This window comes from Phoca vitulina, unplaced genomic scaffold (genome assembly GCF_004348235.1).
Source record: "Phoca vitulina isolate PV1807 unplaced genomic scaffold, GSC_HSeal_1.0 scaffold41, whole genome shotgun sequence".
Taxonomy (NCBI): domain Eukaryota; kingdom Metazoa; phylum Chordata; class Mammalia; order Carnivora; family Phocidae; genus Phoca; species Phoca vitulina.
Window position 1 is genome coordinate 2,233,003 of NW_022589744.1, and position 17,509 is coordinate 2,250,511.

At 53.3% G+C, this 17,509-nt stretch overlaps 1 protein-coding gene across 2 annotated transcripts in view; it reads left to right on the forward strand.

Moving 5' to 3' along the window:
* ACE (angiotensin I converting enzyme) overlaps positions 1 to 11,025 on the forward strand; it is a 19,051-nt gene extending 8,026 nt beyond the window's left edge. The window contains exons 14-25 of one of the 2 annotated variants that reach the window (XM_032429535.1): positions 469 to 627; positions 901 to 988; positions 3,058 to 3,201; positions 3,358 to 3,549; positions 4,713 to 4,810; positions 5,015 to 5,187; positions 7,014 to 7,237; positions 7,545 to 7,689; positions 8,009 to 8,107; positions 9,669 to 9,791; positions 10,133 to 10,320; positions 10,488 to 11,024. In XM_032429535.1, the coding sequence (XP_032285426.1) occupies positions 469 to 627; positions 901 to 988; positions 3,058 to 3,201; positions 3,358 to 3,549; positions 4,713 to 4,810; positions 5,015 to 5,187; positions 7,014 to 7,237; positions 7,545 to 7,689; positions 8,009 to 8,107; positions 9,669 to 9,791; positions 10,133 to 10,320; positions 10,488 to 10,717 (1,863 nt within the window). In that variant the 3' untranslated portion in view covers positions 10,718 to 11,024. Of the gene's footprint in view, positions 1 to 468; positions 628 to 900; positions 989 to 3,057; positions 3,202 to 3,357; positions 3,550 to 4,712; positions 4,811 to 5,014; positions 5,188 to 7,013; positions 7,238 to 7,544; positions 7,690 to 8,008; positions 8,108 to 9,668; positions 9,792 to 10,132; positions 10,321 to 10,487 lie in introns of both variants that reach the window. The other variant, XM_032429536.1, reaches the window with a different exon arrangement.
* The last annotated feature ends 6,484 nt before the right edge of the window (positions 11,026 to 17,509 follow it).

Here is a 17,509-nt window from a genome sequence, read left to right on the forward strand (position 1 = left end):
CCCCCCCCCCCCCCCCCCCCCCCCCGCCTGTGTGGTGAGCGCAGGTGACACAGACGTGAGCCACAGGGAACCAACGTTTCTCGAAGGCCACTGTGTGCTTCACGGCTGTTGCTTCCTTTATTCCTCAACAGCCTTTGCAAAACCAGTGATCTTGTTCCCATTTCATAGATGGGACCCTGAAGCTCAGAGAGGCCATAGAACTAATGCCAACCTGTCCCCATCCTAACAGGATACGGGGCGGGGGGGGACTTCCCCTTCTGTCTACCAGGATATGTCTTGCGTGATACTGGGTCTCTGCTGAGGGGCGCACGCTGCATCCAACACACTATAGACAGTCCTGGTGGAAGAGCAAAGGCAACAACTTGATAAAACCGCCCTCCCCCCTGTAACCCCCAGTCCCTTCCGCTCCCCCCGTGGCCCCTCCAAAGACCCTGGGCCTCAACGGCACGGGTCCCCCTGTGCCCTCAGCTGCAGAAGAACACACAGATGGCAAACCACACCTTCAAGTTCGGCACCTGGGCCCGGCAGTTCGACGTGACTAACTTCCAGAACGCTAGCATCAAGCGGATGATAAAGAAGATTCAGGACCTAGAGCGGGCGGCGCTGCCTGCCAAGGAGCTGGAGGAGGTATGTGGCTTGTGGGGGGCAGGGAACGGAAGGTCCAAGGTCAAGACCAGGTCCCAGCTCAGGGGAGGGAGCCCAGTACAGGGTCTGGCCTTCCCGCGGCTGCTGCTTCCTCTATCTGCCGTGTTGACATCACCTGCAGAATTCCTGAGAAGGCGGCACCTTTGAGAACACGCTCCCCCAGCTCCACAGGCCCCCCCCCTGCCCATGATGGTGCCTGGGGCAGGACAGGCAGCAAAGGGGTGCAGCTTGCTGCCTCTCTCCTTCCTCCTGCAGTACAACCAGATCCTGCTGGACATGGAAACCACCTACAGCGTGGCCTCGGTGTGCCACTCCAACGGCACCTGCCTGCAGCTGGAGCCTGGTGAGCACACGCGGGGGATGGGGGCGGGGCTGGCCCATGGAGGGGGCGGGGGGCTCCTAACTCGTGGGGCCGGCATGCCCAGGGGATTCACTCCCCTGTTTTCCACCAATGGGGGCTTCTCTGCCACCACTGAGGATGGGCACCTACTTCATCTCTGCTCTAATCACATCCCTCCCTTGGATCCGCGCTTCTGCCCCCTCTGGGTCCCCCCTGGACTCCTCTCTTTTCCTCTCTGCACTCCGCCCTTCAGAGTAGGAGATACTTCAGATTTGTCTGCCGGGTGCTTAGACCCCCAACTAGGAATAGTAACTCTAGGTACCTTCCTTCCTTCACTCTATCCATGTCTTTCCCACCTTCTCTGGCCTCCTCCTTGCCCCCCACACCCCCACATTGAGGCCACGGCTCATGGAACCCAGTTCCCCGCTCGAAGGAATGCACCGGCTCTTGCTCGTTCCCTTCCTCTCTCCACACCGGCTGGTCCTTCGTAGCTTCCCCCCCGCCTTTGGAAGAGCTCACCCTGGACACTCGAGTACCTGCACCCAGATATGTTCTGTCCTCCCTCTTGACCCACCCTCCCAAGGGTTGGGGAGCCAGGGGCATAAACATTCTTCCTGAGGAATCGCTACCCAGAAACCATCTCTTCCTGGCCCTCTGCCCAACTCCCATATTAGAACAATGACAAATAGAAGGGGAAATGGAAAATAAACAGGAGAGAGAGACAGTTTTCCTGAGACAGGGTTTGGCCTGCGGTTTGTATACATGGGGATGCACGCACCCTGTTGCGGGGGTGTACGACTGCCTGTGTGCATTTGTGTGTGCACGTGTATGCAGAAGAGAGTAACCTTCAGCCTCTCCCCACCACCCCCCGTCAATTAGCCTCTTAATCCAGGCCCCGGCCATCAGATCACTGCCATTAGTAAAACGAAGAAGCACCCACAAAACAGAATACTCACATCAGCAGAGGGCAGAGGTGAAATTCTCAAAATACATTTTTTTTTCCCAAACAATTCATTTGAATGTCCTCTCTCTGTGAGAAGTAGATATCACGAAGCATATTCCAAAACAGGGAGAAAGCACAAGTCAGATAGGGAGATGCGGCCACAATGGCATCCGCAGCCTTGCAGCTCAGGCCGGGTGGCCAGGAAGGGGAGCCACCTTCCTTCCTGAAGGCAGGAAGGGGAGCCACCTTCCTTCCTGAAGGCAGGAAGTAGGCAGTGGAAGACAGTGAGGGAGTGAGTCTGTGTGGGGCTCCGGAAGTGACACGTGAGCTCAGGCCCTCCTCGTCCCAGCTCCGCCAGGTGCGTGTCAGCTCCGTGCAATCCATATGGAGGAGGCTGCACGCACAGTGTGGCTTTGACCGGACACAGACCCGGGACTCGGGGCTCCCGGACGGCGCTGGGATGGCTCTCTGTACTTTGTCTCCACAGCCATCCTTGTATTCCGTCTGGCTCACTAGCAGTTCGTACAAATGTCCTGGGACCTGTGAAGACTCAGAGACCAATGAGGCACACTCCCTGCTCAGGGCCCTTGTGCTCCCATTTGACTTTTGCACCCCCCCCCATGAGTGTTGGCTTATCCCCATTTGAAAGATAGGGGAAGAAGGGTCCCATGACTTGCGAGGTTATTCTGGGGTCAGTGGGAGACTAGACAGGAACTCAGGTCTTGTGCCCTCCAAGCCACTTGTCCCTCCCACGGAGGGGGTGAGCAGGAAATCCGTGGGGAGCGGCAGCTCTAGAGTCCGAGCCTTTGGTTTGTGCCCGGCTGGGCCACTTCTTGGCTGGAGGGGCCCCCGCCATGTCACCAGCACACTCATGTGAAAGCCAGTGCACCCCTCATGGGGTTGTTGCAACCCTGAGGTGGTGTGGGTGCCCCCTGAGCCCTGGGCCGGCCCCGGGAAGCCTCTGTAGAAAGCGCCCGAGCCTTTCTCCCATGTTACTAGACTGGCTGCCTGGACAGGCCTCTTCACGGGACCTCCCCAGCTTGACCCCAGCTCCAACCGAGTCCACTTTATAGGAGGTGGGAGGTGAGCCAAGGGCTGGAAGCTTGAACCCTTCAACCCCTCCCCGCAGATGTGACGAATCTCATGGCCACATCCCGGAGATATGAAGACCTGCTGTGGGCCTGGAAGGGCTGGCGAGACAAGGTGGGGAGAGCCATCCTCCCTTCCTTCCCCAAGTATGTGGAACTTGCCAACAAGGCTGCCCGGCTCAACGGTGAGTTCCTCCAGCCAATATCCCCGGCTCTCGGGCCCCAGCCCTGCTGGGGCCCTCAGGAGGGTCCTCTGAGCCTCCTAAACTCGGTGAGAGGGAGGTCCCTAGAGGAGGTGGGGCGGAGGGTGCTCAGGGAATGGTCGGGTATCCCCTCTGCAGGCTACGAGGATGCAGGGGACTCCTGGAGGGTCATGTACGAGATCCCGTCCCTGGAGCAAGATCTGGAGCAGCTTTACCAGGAGCTGCAGCCGCTCTACCTGAACCTGCACGCCTACGTGCGCCGGGCCCTGCACCGCCACTACGGGCCTGAGCACATCAACCTGGAGGGCCCCATTCCCGCTCACCTGCTGGGTGAGGACAAGTACTGCGGTGGGGACGGGGAACAGACGCCGTGAGGGAGCGTGGGGCCAGTGCTGCCCAGGGGGCAGAGGGCAGCCTGGGAGGGATCTTCAGAGGGCCCAACAGGTGGAAAGAGTGAAGATTTGAGGCTGAGGGAATGTTGCCAGGGCTGGGGTGGAGTGACAGCTGAGTGTGGGGAGGCAAACCTCTGCTTGCCTTGAGCACCCCATTTGCTACGGAGCCACATGGTACAGACCACCCGGAAGGAGCTGTGGGGGAGCTCATAATATTGTTGCAGGAGACCGTATCACCCATCCCAGCTCAAGGCAGCATGATGCTGGGGGGGGGGGGTGGCGAGGAAGGGGCTGGGAGTGAGAACCGGGGCCTCCCCGAGAGGCGGCACGTGAGCAGAGCCTTGAAAGATGAGAGAAGCTCCGACAGATGGAAAAATAGTGGCGGTAGGGACAAGGGCAGAAAGGACGCTCAGGCTAAGGGGAGTTAGGAGCACAGAGGACAATATGGAGAATGTAGATCCATCACGACTTTTGGACCCTCGTGTTTTCAGGGCTTGTAAACTCAGATGCCCTGAAGGCAGGAAGTAGGCAGTGGAAGACAGTGAGGGATGACAAGGAGGGGAGCAAAGCAGAGGCTCCCGGGTTCCTGTCCCTGTCCAGCCACTGAGGACACAGCCCTGGGAGACTTGTTGCTGTGAGCAGAGAGGCCAGACAGGGCCACAGACCATTTGTCAATCACGAGGGAGACCCCAGAAAGCTCGTCCAGGTTTGGGGAGCTTGTAGCCCAAGAGCCCAGCCATCCTTGATCCCGCTCTGGTGAGACCAAGAATATCAGAGGGGACATCAGCTTGATGACTGAGAGACACAGACCCCGTAGGGGAGGCTCCATGCCCAAGTGGCCCCAGGAGCAGGGGCAGATCTGGGGCTTAGAACTCAGACCTTGGCACTCAGAGCAGGTAAGGATCGGTGCACTGGATGCGCGGGCTGAAGACGATGTGTGTCGAATGCCCAGCACGGTTTGCAAACAGTAGGTGCTCAAGAGACGGTGTTAAGATCCTAAGGCTGGGATCCAGTCCCCTTCCATGGGTGATGGTGCTGAGTCTAAGAAATAACATCCGTCTCTCCTCTCTCTCTGCCTTCTCTTCCCCTACCTGCCTCCAGGGAACATGTGGGCTCAGACCTGGTCCAACATCTATGACTTGGTGGTGCCCTTCCCTTCAGCCCCCAAGATAGATGCCACAGAGGCCATGATAAAGCAGGTGCACACTGGGCCCCTCATCACACTTCTGCTCCTCCAGGGCAGCCCCAGGGCACGGGGGAAGGGAGACTTCCGCTTCAGTGGGAGAGGGCCCTCTGATTCAGGAATTCCCTCTGGCTTGGCCCTCTCCCAACCCCCACTCCGACTGCAGCACACAGTCCATCCCCTTAGTCCCCAGTTTGGGCAGAGCTCCCTCTGCTTGCAGGGCTGGACACCCAAAAGGATGTTTGAAGAAGCGGACAATTTCTTCACCTCCCTGGGGCTGTTGCCCGTGCCCTTTGAGTTCTGGAACAAGTCAATGCTGGAGAAGCCGACTGATGGGCGGGAGGTAGTGTGCCATGCCTCTGCCTGGGACTTCTACAATGGCAAGGACTTCAGGTGTGTCCAGGTAGTAGCCAGGGGACAGTAGCCTGAGCCCAGTGAGCAAGGAGATGAGCCAAGTAAAGGTCCTACTATTGTCCCCTCAGCCAGAGCAAGCAGAAACAAGCACAGGGACCAGAGCTTAGGATGGAGGGTCAAATGCATTGGGCCTGACCCCAGCTTGGCCATTGGCTTCCAGAGGGAGAACCTTGACTACCAAGCGAGGTTCTTCTCAGACACTGGCCAGTCCTGGGTGTGAGCACTGTGTGAGCTGCCCAGCCTTCCCTCATCTGGGGTGGCCTCTGCATATAACAGGCCATCTCCCTGGCTACATGGGCCTTGACACAGAGAGGTACCTGAGGACACTGGGGGCACTTCACACACACACTGACAGAGGCTCAGAAGCTGTCTTCGTCGGAGGATCGTTGTCTATTGCTGCATAACAAACCACCCCAAAACTTAGTGGTATAAAACAACCATTTGTTTATGTTCATGATTTTATTGGTCAGGAGCGCAGACAACATGCAGTGGACGTGGCTTACTCCTGCCATACTATGATGGAGAGTCTGATGGCTGGGGATTGCGGGGTGGGGACCAGGTTCTGGCTCTTGGTCGGGTTCCTTAATTCTTCTCCATGTGGCACGTGCTGGGGCAGGAAGGTTCAAGTTGGCTTCTTTACTCATGTGTTGGGTCCTTGGACTGGGATGACTGGAGCAGCTGGGGGTTGACGGGACATCTCTCTCTCCAGGCTAGATTGGGCTTCCTCCCAGTATGACAGTCAGGCAGTCAGATTTCCTACCTGGCAGTCGGCATCCCCCAGAAAGAAAGCAAAAACAACCAGGTCTCTTAAAGGCTAAATCCAAAACTGGCCAAGTCACTTCTGCCGTACTTTATTGGCTAAAGCAAGTCACAAGGCCAATCCAGATTCAAAGAAAGGAAAGAAGACCCCACCTCTTGGGAGAAGTGGCAAAGATGATCTGCCATTATTGATGAAGTGTCTTCTTTTAAGAATGGACACAGAGAGGCTAGAACAAAGCAGCCAGGATTCACTGGACTGTCTGTCCTTGGGCCCCTCCTTCAAAGGCATGAGGACTGAGTGTAGGGCTGGATGTAGACAGAATCAAGAGGGTGAGAGCCCTTTTGGGGTGGGGGGCTTCCCTTGTATGGGGAGTCATAGGAGAAGGTGGACAGACCCCAATCTCAATGTAACCAGGATGCTGAGAAGCTCTTCCCTTCCCAATACAAATGACAGAAAAATGGGGTCAACTGAACTGAAGGGCTCTGGTTAGATCCAAGGGAGAATTTCACTGGTTCACAAAAGAGAATGAGGAAAGACAAAGAGGGAGGTGGGACCTCTGGCATGGACGGCTCTGCAGATGGACATTTCAGCCCTAGCCAGAGGCACTCTGGGGTGAATACGTTTGCTGGTGTTGGGCACATGGGATGCAGAATAGCTGAGAATTACTGTTGTTTCCTTCAGGAAGCCTAAGTCTTGGAAGAAACAAAATGTGTGCATGAAAAACCACAGAACCCATGTTCTAGAAAGTCCTGCACAATTAGAGCTGAGTGTTGCAATGCCTCTAGAACAAGTACTTTGCACAGTTAGAAAGCAACATGGCAATGAGGGCTGGAGTTTTCCAGGGCAGTAGGAGGCAGAGGGATGGCCTGAATGGCCATACTTTAGGGGCTTCCAACCCTCAGATTCCCTCTTTCTCAGGCTTCCTGCATACCTCCTTTGGTTTTCCTTCCCCTAATGCTGTGTTCCCTGCATAGAGCATCGATGGGGGTCTGCTTTGTATGCAGTAAGGACAGCAGGTCCCTTTGCCCTGCTCCTCGTGTTCCAGGATCAAACAGTGCACCACGGTGAACATGGAGGACCTGGTGGTGGCCCATCACGAAATGGGCCACATACAGTATTTCATGCAGTACAAGGACTTGCCTGTGACCTTCCGGGAGGGTGCCAACCCTGGCTTTCATGAGGCCATTGGAGATGTGCTGGCACTCTCCGTGTCTACCCCCAAGCACCTACACAGTATCAACCTGCTGAGTAGCGAGAGTGGCGGCTACGGTGAGAGGAATGGGAGGTCCCGGTGGGCAGAGGGACTGAGAAGGGGCAGCGAGCTTGGGAGGCTGCGAGAGGGCCCTTGAGGGCTCACAGGCAGAGGCTGGGGCAGAACAGTGGGGAATAAGGTCACCAGCAGGGCGAGCCGGGAGGATGGAACCCTCAGACCATCCCAAGAGGCAGGTCGCTAGATCCAGAGAGGCACAGCCCGCTCCTCCCCTCTCCACCCACTGCACACCCGTCCTGGCTGAGCTGCTGGGACGGGGCAGGAGGCAGGCAGAGATCTGATGACCAGGCTCCCTTCCCTTGGCAGAGCAAGACATCAATTTTCTGATGAAGATGGCACTCGACAAGATCGCCTTTGTCCCCTTCAGCTACCTGGTTGACCAGTGGCGCTGGAGGGTATTCGATGGAAGCATCACCAAGGAGAACTACAACCAGGAGTGGTGGAACCTCAGGTTCTAGAATGTTCCTGTGAGGGTGTGGGTTGGGGAGGGGTCTTCGTCAGTGTCTGTGCATGTGGGGGGGGGGCGCTGGTGTTTAGAGAGAATATGTGTCTATGAACAACACATGGGTCGTGTGTGTGTGTGTGTGTGTGTGTGTGTGTAAGTGATGAGGTGCACAGGGGCTGATTGTGCACAGAGGCACAACACACCAGAGTGTGGAGTGTCCAGTGTAGCTCCAGGGGCAAGGACCTCCCTTTACTTCAAAAACACCAACTCTTCCTGACTTGATTCTCCCCAAACCCTCCCTCCAACGTACCTTTGCCCTTGACAGGCTGAAGTACCAGGGCCTCTGCCCCCCAGTGCCCCGGTCTCAAGGTGACTTTGACCCAGGGGCCAAGTTCCACGTTCCTTCAAACGTGCCTTATATCAGGTAAAGGGGAAGGGAGGAGGCCATTCAGTATTCAAAGTGCTGTCGCTGCACTGTGGGGACTTACCTGTCTGGGTGACCTGGGGGGCCTGGCTGCATGACACACTGCCTATAGGTCACTCACCTGAGACCAAGGTTCCCTGTTTTTTCACACTTTTGACGTGATGAGAGCCTCTCCCCTCTAGGCAATTGAAAAGAGAAACTCTACTATAATTGGCTAATGGTTACAAGACCTTGGTTGGATAGTTAACATTATTAACCATGACCCATGACCCTTGGCTAGATCATGACCTAAGCACTTTTTGTTTTTAAACAAGATTGTGATTATATAGTAAAGGTACCCTATATTCAACATATTGCCTGTGATATAATTTGAGTTGTGCCTGGAAGAACTTCTATACACTAAAACCAGGGTTAGAGACCCAGTGGATCTGGGGCCCTCCCTGGGAGAGAAGGGCCTAGAGAAACCTCAAGGGGGAGGGGTCCGGATGTCTCTGAGCTGCAGGGAGCCCAGGCTACCCATGAGGCAAAGCAGTGGGCGGTGAGGGCTGCCCCAGGAGGGCTGTGGCCGCCTCTAGCCCTTGCCACCTGTATTCCCAAGAAGCCCGTGAGGGAGGGTTTGTGCTCGCTGTGCCCACCTTTCCACCCTAGCACCTGGCATGATGTCTGCATATAGTCAAGACCTAATACATAAGTGTGGGGTAGGTGAATTGTGTTCCCAGAGTCCAGGAAGGGAGAGAAAGCCTGCTCAGATGTTCCAGAGAGCAAGTCATGGGCAGGGGACCAAGGGGACACAAGGGCACCTCAGAACAGGCCCAACCTGAGCAGTGCACAAGGTTGACTTGTAGGGAGGACCCCCACCTGCCTTCTCCACTGGTTTCCCGCTTCCAGGCTGGCACTAGCTTTCCCATGGAAGCCAGGCCCAAGTGATGGTTAGCTTCTGAGCTTAGTGTAGATCATTCTCCAGGCAGGGGCGGGCAAAGGAGACACATTCCAAATTCTGACCAGCAACCTTGGCAAAGCACTTTTAAGAAATGCCAGGAAAGTCAGTGGCACATGGCTTGTGCCCAGCATTCAAAGTGGGAGGCCTGCACTGCTGGTTTGGGACATTCTGAACCAAGTGTGGAGAGGTTGCTCTGGTCTTGACCAGCAGATTTCTACCAGGGAATCCCTGCTGTTTGGGATAAAGGAGATCATTTGGGCTGGCTTCCTTGCCCAGACCACCCTGCCAGGTGCACGTGACCCTGGACGCAACACCTGGCCTCTGCTTGCATCTACCCCAGGAACTGAGACCTCACTGCCTCGGAAGCAACCTGCCAAATCTTTGAGGGGCTCTGCCCTGACCCTTCTCACCCATGAGTGATCCCCAGAGCTCCTCAGAACAGTCTTCCCGAGATGTAGAGGGAGCCTCTCAGGAGTGGGGGGGGGGGGGGGGGGGGGGGGAAGGCATGGAACTGGGGAACCTTGCTGACCCTGCAGACCAGAGGGTGCCTGTCTGCAGAGGAAGGTGAGGGGCACAGGTCGCCAGCCACCCCACCCCATGCCTCGCCCCCCTCCACGCCAGGTACTTCGTTGGCTTTGTCATTCAGTTCCAGTTCCACGAGGCTCTGTGTCAGGCCGCTGGCCACAAGGGCCCCTTGCACACATGTGACATCTACCACTCTAAGGAGGCAGGGAAGCGCCTGGCGTGAGTCTTTGGCTTTCTTTTGACCATTTTCCACACTCTAACCCCTCAGCTTTGAGGAGCCCAGTGGGGCTCTTCTGGGAACACATGCCATTTGGGGGCCTGGGCTGGGGATCCCAGGTGGAGCCTGTGCCATCCCAGGAGGGAACTAGAGCCCTCTGGGCCCTGGTCTTCCCTCCCCTACTCCCACTCCCACCCCCAGACCTGCCCAGGCCCTCCCAATCCTGAAGGAGTTTGGGGGGGGGGGGGGGGGGATGGAGGGTGGGAATTAGGCTGAGGGCAGGAGCAGTGAGCCTCCCCGCCTGTCCTTCTGACTCAGTTTCCCTTCTTTGGTGCTCCCTCAGGGATGCCATGAAACTGGGCTTCAGTAAGCCGTGGCCAGAAGCCATGAAGCTGATCACTGGCCAGTCCAACATGTCCGCGTCAGCCATGATGAACTACTTCAAGCCGCTGCTGGACTGGCTCCTCACCGAGAACGGGCGGCATGGGGAGAAGCTGGGCTGGCCTCAGTACAACTGGACGCCCACCTCCGGTACTACTCCCTGTGCCCCTCGGCCCCAGGCCAGCCCCCAGAGCTCACCCAGGGCTGGGCCCCTCCCCAGGTCGGGCAGCCTGCAGTCCGACCTCCGAGCCGGGACAGGGAAGCCAGCCTAACCTGCGGCCTGCCCACCGCCTGCTCTCCTTGCTTCCCCTGCCCAGCTCGCTCGGAAGGCCCCTTCCCGGGCACCGGCCGCGTCAACTTCCTGGGCCTGGACCTGGAGGAGCAGCAGGCCCGCGTGGGCCAGTGGGTGCTGCTCTTCCTGGGCGTCGCCCTGCTGGTGGCCACCTTGGGCCTCACCCAGCGGCTCTTCAGCATCCGCCACCACAGCCTCCACCGGCCCCACCGCGGGCCCCAGTTTGGCTCCGAGGTGGAGCTGAGACACTCCTGAGATGACCGGGTCGGGCTGGGCCTGTGGGGGAGCGTCTGCCACCGAGAGACCAGACTAGGGGCACGGGGTCGTAGGCAGAGGACCCACCGCCCCTCTCATGCCTCACCCCAGCCCGCCCTCCTCCTCTCACCCTGTCGCTCCTCACCGTGCCTCGAATCCTGTGCTGACAATCCGCCCTCCAGACCACAAACTCCTGCGGTCCCTGCCCCCAAGTCCCCGGGCAGCAGGCCGCCTAACGTGGAGCCCCCCTCCCAGTCTCTCTGTGAATACAATTAAAGGACCTGCCTCCCCCATCTGAGTCTGTGTCCCTCATGGGGAAGCCAGGGGCAGGCACAGGGACGCTGTCCCGCCTCCTGGCAGTCAAGTGGGTCACTTCACTGGGCGTCTTCATCCTCCTCCAAGAAGAGCCTGGGAAAATGCCCCAGAGCTCTGGCCCCAGCACCCACCTCTAGCCCAGGCAGTCAGCCAATGTCCTGCCATGGCAGGCAGCCCCTGCCAGCCTCGGCACCCACCCAAGGGGACTCTGGGAAGCAAAGGGGGAGCAGACATTCTGGGCTTCCGGCCTTGCGTTTCCAGTGCTTCAGGAGCACTGCCCCAGCTGTTCCCATAAAATGGCAGGTCCTTAAGATGGAAGGCTCCTGGCTGTCCTCTGGTTCCCTGGGGGGGGAAGCCTTGCACGTGTCTGACTCACTGAGGGTGCAGAACTGTTCCCATTAGTCACCTCACGCTCCTGCCTGCCCCAGCTCCATGTCTACTTGTGTTACCAGACAGAGCTCCTTGAGTATTGCCCATGGGGTCCCGGGCCAGATCCCTTCACCTCAGCTGGAGAGGGGCCCTAAATGTTGGAGCTTGGCAGGAGCTAGTGCTCAGGTAGGGATTAACTGCCGGAGGCCACCCCTGCCCTCCCCCGAGCTCATGCTCTCACCCTGAGCCTTCCCTCAGAAAGCCAAGGTGGGCTTGAGGGACTAGAATTTTGAGGGACGCTTTAATAACTTTATTATAGAAAATTCGGAAAATACAGAAAACTATAAAGAAGGTTAAAGCCCTTTATATGAACACCAAAAGACAAGCACCATTGACAGTTGACTTTCCACTGTTTTTTTCTCGGCACATATTTTAAATGAGATCCTAGTATATCGATAGTTGTGTATCCTTTTTCCAGTTAACATACAATCTATTTTTCAGATATTTAAATGCCAAGTCTAGAACCTGGTCAAATAGAAGTTGGCAGTTTTTCAGGGCCAGAGGCTCCCATTGTAAGCCTGGTTCTCTCTGTCAGGACCCGGGGCCCAGAGCCTGTCCCCGGCTTTGCTGAAGCTTTGACCCCACCCAGGCCGAGCCCCCAATGACTGTCCCCCAGTATCCTTTAGTCCGCAGGTTTTTTTTACCCCCCAGTCTCCAGCTGCTATGTGTGTCTGTGTTTGTGTATTTGTGGGCATGCTTGTGTGTGTGTGTGTGTGTGTGTGTGTGTGTGTGTGTGTGTTGTGGGTAGACTAGGTTATATAGGCCTATTCCATGGAGCAGGATGTGGAGCTGAGGTATTTTGGATATGCAAGCGGGTAGAAGTTTATGATTACTTAGGACAATGGAATTTATAAACATGTCCTCTAAATAGTTCCAAGCCTTCTACCACCAATGACTTTTTAATTACTCTCCTCCCCAGCCTGATGTTTTAAAAGCTCCTGGTCTGCCAGACAAAGGTCATTGTCACAACACCCGGTTTCCAATCTTTGTGAACACGGGGGTTCATACTGCCTGTCCCAGCTGGTAGAACAGCATGAGGGTACCAGCATTCGACACCCAGAGATCTGAGCTACAGACTGAGGACAAAGAAACTTCACATTGGGTTCCGCCTGACCAGCTTTATCCCTTAGACCTTTTGAAATATGAAAATTGCTTAGACTCCTGTTGCTGCTGCCTCAGGTGAGGAGGGTAAGACTGGGTCTACCTGCCTCAGGTGAGGAGGGTAGGACTGGGTCTACCTGGAAGGGGAGGGGGTGACAGCAGAAAGAGAAGCCATTCTGGCATTTTCTACCAATGGCCCTGAAGTCTGAGCCCTTCCCTGTGTTGTCCCTGCTAATGTCTGACAGCTGATCACTCCTCCGTGACCAGCTCTTACCTACAAGGGCCAAAGGTGGGTATGGTCGCTGGACAGTTTCTCTGATCTCTCAAACCCCTTCTTGTCCCACCCTGGCTCTAACGTAAGTGAATCCCGTGGCTTTGGTTTAGGCCCGAGTCAAATCCTGCCTCTGTACTTACCACCTATGTGACCTGGAGAATTCCATTTTCTGAGCCTATAAAACGGTTCTTGCAAACCCTCTCATGATTGCTATGAAGATTAGATGAGATAATATGCAACCTCAAGTATATAGTTTCCTCTCTTGATAATGAACGCATCACCACCCCCAGTCACAGACTGTGAGAGCAGGAAAGTCAAGCAGAGATCAGCCCCTCACTAGACAGATGGAGGAAAATGTCCAGAGCGGCTTGCTGGAGACAGCTGGATGCTCACATCTCCCTCCAGTGCCTTCGAGGAACTTTCTCATGGTGTTTGCACCCTTGACTTCCTGGGAGTGCAAAGAGCTTGTTCACTGGGGGACTCGGCTTCCTTCAGTTCTGGAAATGAGGGCATCATCTCTTTGAATGCCACTCTCCCCCTTCTCTCCAGGCTCCTCTTGGGGGTCTTCTACCAGATACTGCTCAGGGCTTTCTATTTTGCCCTCTGTGTCTCCTAAATCCTTGCTCATAGTTCTTGTCTCTTTCTCTGTCCTGCGTTCCAGGAGATTCCCCAGTCATGTCTTCGCATTTCAGTCTGCTGCTTCACCTGTCCATAGGGGTTTTCGTTGTTCTAATTTAATAACTATATTTTTCATTTTCACATCTCTCTTTCAAATCTCCTGTGTGTTCACAAAAGCCCATTCTTGCTTCATGGATTCTATTCTTTTTTTTTTTTTTTTATCACTTTAAGATCTGTATTTTTTTTAAGTCATGGTAAAATGTACATACCATACAATATACCATTTTAACCATCTTTAAGCATGCAGTTCAGTGGCATTGAGTACATTCATATTGCCCTGCAACCATCACCACCGTATCTGCTCTAGACCCTGCTTCCAATTCTTTTGAATATGGGCCCCAGATTGGAATTGCTCGATCTCATGGTAATCCTATAATTTTTTGAGGAACTACCATACTATTTTTCATGGTGGCTGCACTATTTTATATTCCCAGCTGCACGAGGCTTCCAGGTTTTCCACGTGTTGACCAACAGATGAGGTTCTCTGGGTGGTTTGGTAATACTCATCCTAGCGGTGTCTCACGGTTTTGATTTGCATTTCCCTAATAATTAATGATATTGAGCATCTTTTGAAGTGCTTATTATCTGTTTATATCTCCTCTTTAGAGAGATGCCTATTCAAGTCCTTTGCCCCCTCTGAATTGAGTTGTTGCTTTTTTTTCATTGCCGAGTTTGGGAGTTCTTTATATATTCCAGATATTAATCACTTACCAGATACGTGATTTACAAACACTTTCTCCCATTCTGTGGGTTGCCTTTGTGCTCTGTTGTTAGTGTACTTTGATGTGCAAAGGTTTTTAAAATTGATGAAGTCCAGTGTGGTTTTCGTTGTCATTGTTGCCTGTGCGCTTGGTGTCCTATCCAAGATAGCACTGCCAAATTGAACGTCAGGAAGCTTTTCCCAAATGATTTCTTCCAGGAGTTTCAGGATCTTAGCTCTTATGCTTAGGTCTTTAATCCAGTTTCATTTAATCTTTCCATATGGTGTAAAGATCTATATTTTAAATCCCTTTCAGATTGCTCCAAGACCTGTCCTTCCTCAGGTGTGTCTGTCATTTAGCACAGGCTCTGGAGCCAGCCCATGCGGATTTGAGTCCCACCTCCATTACTTGCCAGCTGTGTGATTGTAAGCAAGTTCCTCAGCCTCTCTGTGCCTCTGTTTCCTCATCTATAAAGTGGGAGTGTTGATCACAGTATGTACCTCATATATTTTTTATGAGGATTCATATACTAAAAGCTCTCAAAGGGTCCCTAACACCTGGAAAAGGGCTCAGAGGGGACCGGTGATCATTACTGACCCTCACTGCACACACTTTCTCTTATACTTGGTCATCTTGACCTATGAGCCGTTTTCAGTGGGAACATTCTTCTGCAGGGTCCCATGCGCACGGCATGTACATGTGTTGTGAGGATGTCCCCAGGGTCAAATTCATGGTTGCTTCTTGCAGGACCCCCTTAGAAAGGAAGCCATCTGCTGGCTCCCAGCTTGATGGAGGATCAGCTCTCCCCATACAAGCAGCCATGCTGCAGCATTTTGGGCATAGACGTACTCTGATTTCCCACATGGGCCCCCACTCACTGCTGCATGAGCCCTCTTTGTCTCCCCAGCATCTGAAGAGTTCCCTTTCTTGCTTTCCATCTCAGCTCTGTATTTTGCATTTTAAAAAGCCCTGTTTTGGGGCACCTGGGTGGCTCAGTTGGTTAGGCGTCTGCCCTCGGCTCAGGTCGTGATCTCGGGGTCCTGGGATCGAGACTCACATCGGGCTCTCTGCTCATTGGGGAGTCTGCTTCTCCCTCTCTACCTCTGTGCTCGCTCTCTCTCTCTCTCCCAAATAAATGAATAAAAAAAAAATTTTTTAAGCACTATTTTTTAACCCCAAATAGCCAAAGCAATCTTGAGAAAGAAGAATAAAGCTGGAGGCATCACACTTCCTATCTTCAAACTATGTTCCAAAGTCATCGAAATCAAAACAGTATGGTATCAGCACAAAAACAGACACAGAGATCAATGGAACAGAATAGAGAGCCCAGAAATAAACCCACCCATATATGGTCAATATATTTATGACAAAAAAAGCCAAGAATATGCCATGGGGAAAGGATAGTTTCTTCAATAAATGGTGTTGGGGAAGCTGGACAGCCACATGTGGAAGAATGACACTGGACCCCTATCTTACACCATACCAAAAATCAACTGAAAATGGATTAAAGACATGAACATAAAGCCAGAAGGCATAGAACTTCTAGGAGAAAATATAGGGGGTGAGCTCCTAGACATTGGTCTTGGCAAGGATTTTTGGGATTTGACACCAAAAACAAAGACAACAAAAGTAAAAATCAACAGGTGGGATGACATCGGACTAGAAAGCTCTTACACAGCAAAGTCAATCATCAACAAAATGAAAAGGCAACCTATAGAATGGGAGCAAATATTTGCAAATTACATATCTGGTAAGGGATTAATATCCAAAATATATAAAGAACTCCAAAACAAACAAACATACCAATTAAAAAATGAGCAGAGGAACTGGACAGACATTTTTCCAAAGACGACATACAGATGGCCAACAGGTACATGAAATGGTGCCCAACATCACTCATCATCAGGAAAATGCAAATCAAAACCACAATTAGATAGCACCTCATGCCTGGTAGAATGGCCGGTATCAAAAAGACAAGAAATAACAGGTGCTGGCAAGGATATGGGGAAAAGGGAACCCTTGTGCACTGTTGGTGGGAATGTAAATTGGCAGCCACCATAGAAAACGGTATGGAGGTTCCTCAAAAAGTCAAAAACAGAACTACTATATGACCCAGCAATTTCACTCTGGGTATTTATACAAAGAAAATAAAATCACAGGACACCTGGGTGGCTCAGTCGGTTAAACGTTTGCTTCGGCTCAGGTCATGATCCCAGAGTCCCGGGATCAAATCCCGCATCAGGCTCCCTGCTCAGCGGGGAGTCTGCTTCCCCCTCTCCCTCCGCCTGCAGCTCCCCCTGCTTGTGCTTTCTCTCTTTCTCTCTCTCTCTGACAAATAAAATCTTAAAAAAAAAAAAAAAAAGAAATCGCTGTCTTGAAAAGATATCTGCACACCCATGTTCATTGCAACACAATTTACAATAACCAAGACGTGGAAACAACCTAAGTGTCTAATGACAGGTGAATGGATAATGAAAAGGTATACATATGGTATACATATGCATATGCATGTGGTATACATATGCACAAAAAAACTGAGCTCATAGACACAGAGAACAGATCAGTGGTTGCCAGAAGTGGGAGTGGGAGGGTCGACAAAATGGGTGACGGTAGGCAAAAGGCATAAGCTGCTGGCTATAAGATAAATAAGTCCTGGGAAATGTAAGGTACAGCATGATGACTATCGTTAACGACAACAAAATACTATATTTTATCAAGCATGTCTATATGCTTGAAGCAGAACTCAGTTGGCAGCTTAACCAAAAGTGTCACTGATTTTTTTCTTTCTTTGTGTTTTCAATAATTTTGATCATAGCATCATATTTGGAGGGTTATTTGGTTGGTTTCTCTGGGGGATGTCAGCTCATGTGAAGAGGTGAAGCATCTGGGAGGATATGCGTGCACCTGGACCAAGCAGGGAGAGTGAAAGGAACACACGGTGGAGGGCATGTGAGTGTGGAGGAAAGTGAATCTGAGGAAGAAATCCCAAGGTGAGATAGATGAGCTCATCTCCCCCAGACTAAGTGTGTCAGGCTAGTGGGGAGTCACCAAGCCTAGCAGAGAGCTGGGGTCCTGCCAGCTGGCGTTCAAACCAAGCTCGGGTACTCAGGGACATGCATCTTGAATGGAAGGTGCCAGCCACACATTCCCCGCAGCCCTCACAGCCCTCTACCTCCTGTGCTTCCTCCTGACTGCAAACTCATAGTGTCCGGCTATCCCTGGGGAAACAGATATAAGGACAAGGGGAAGGGAGGAAGGGTCCTGCATTGCCCTAGGAATGATTACACATCTCAT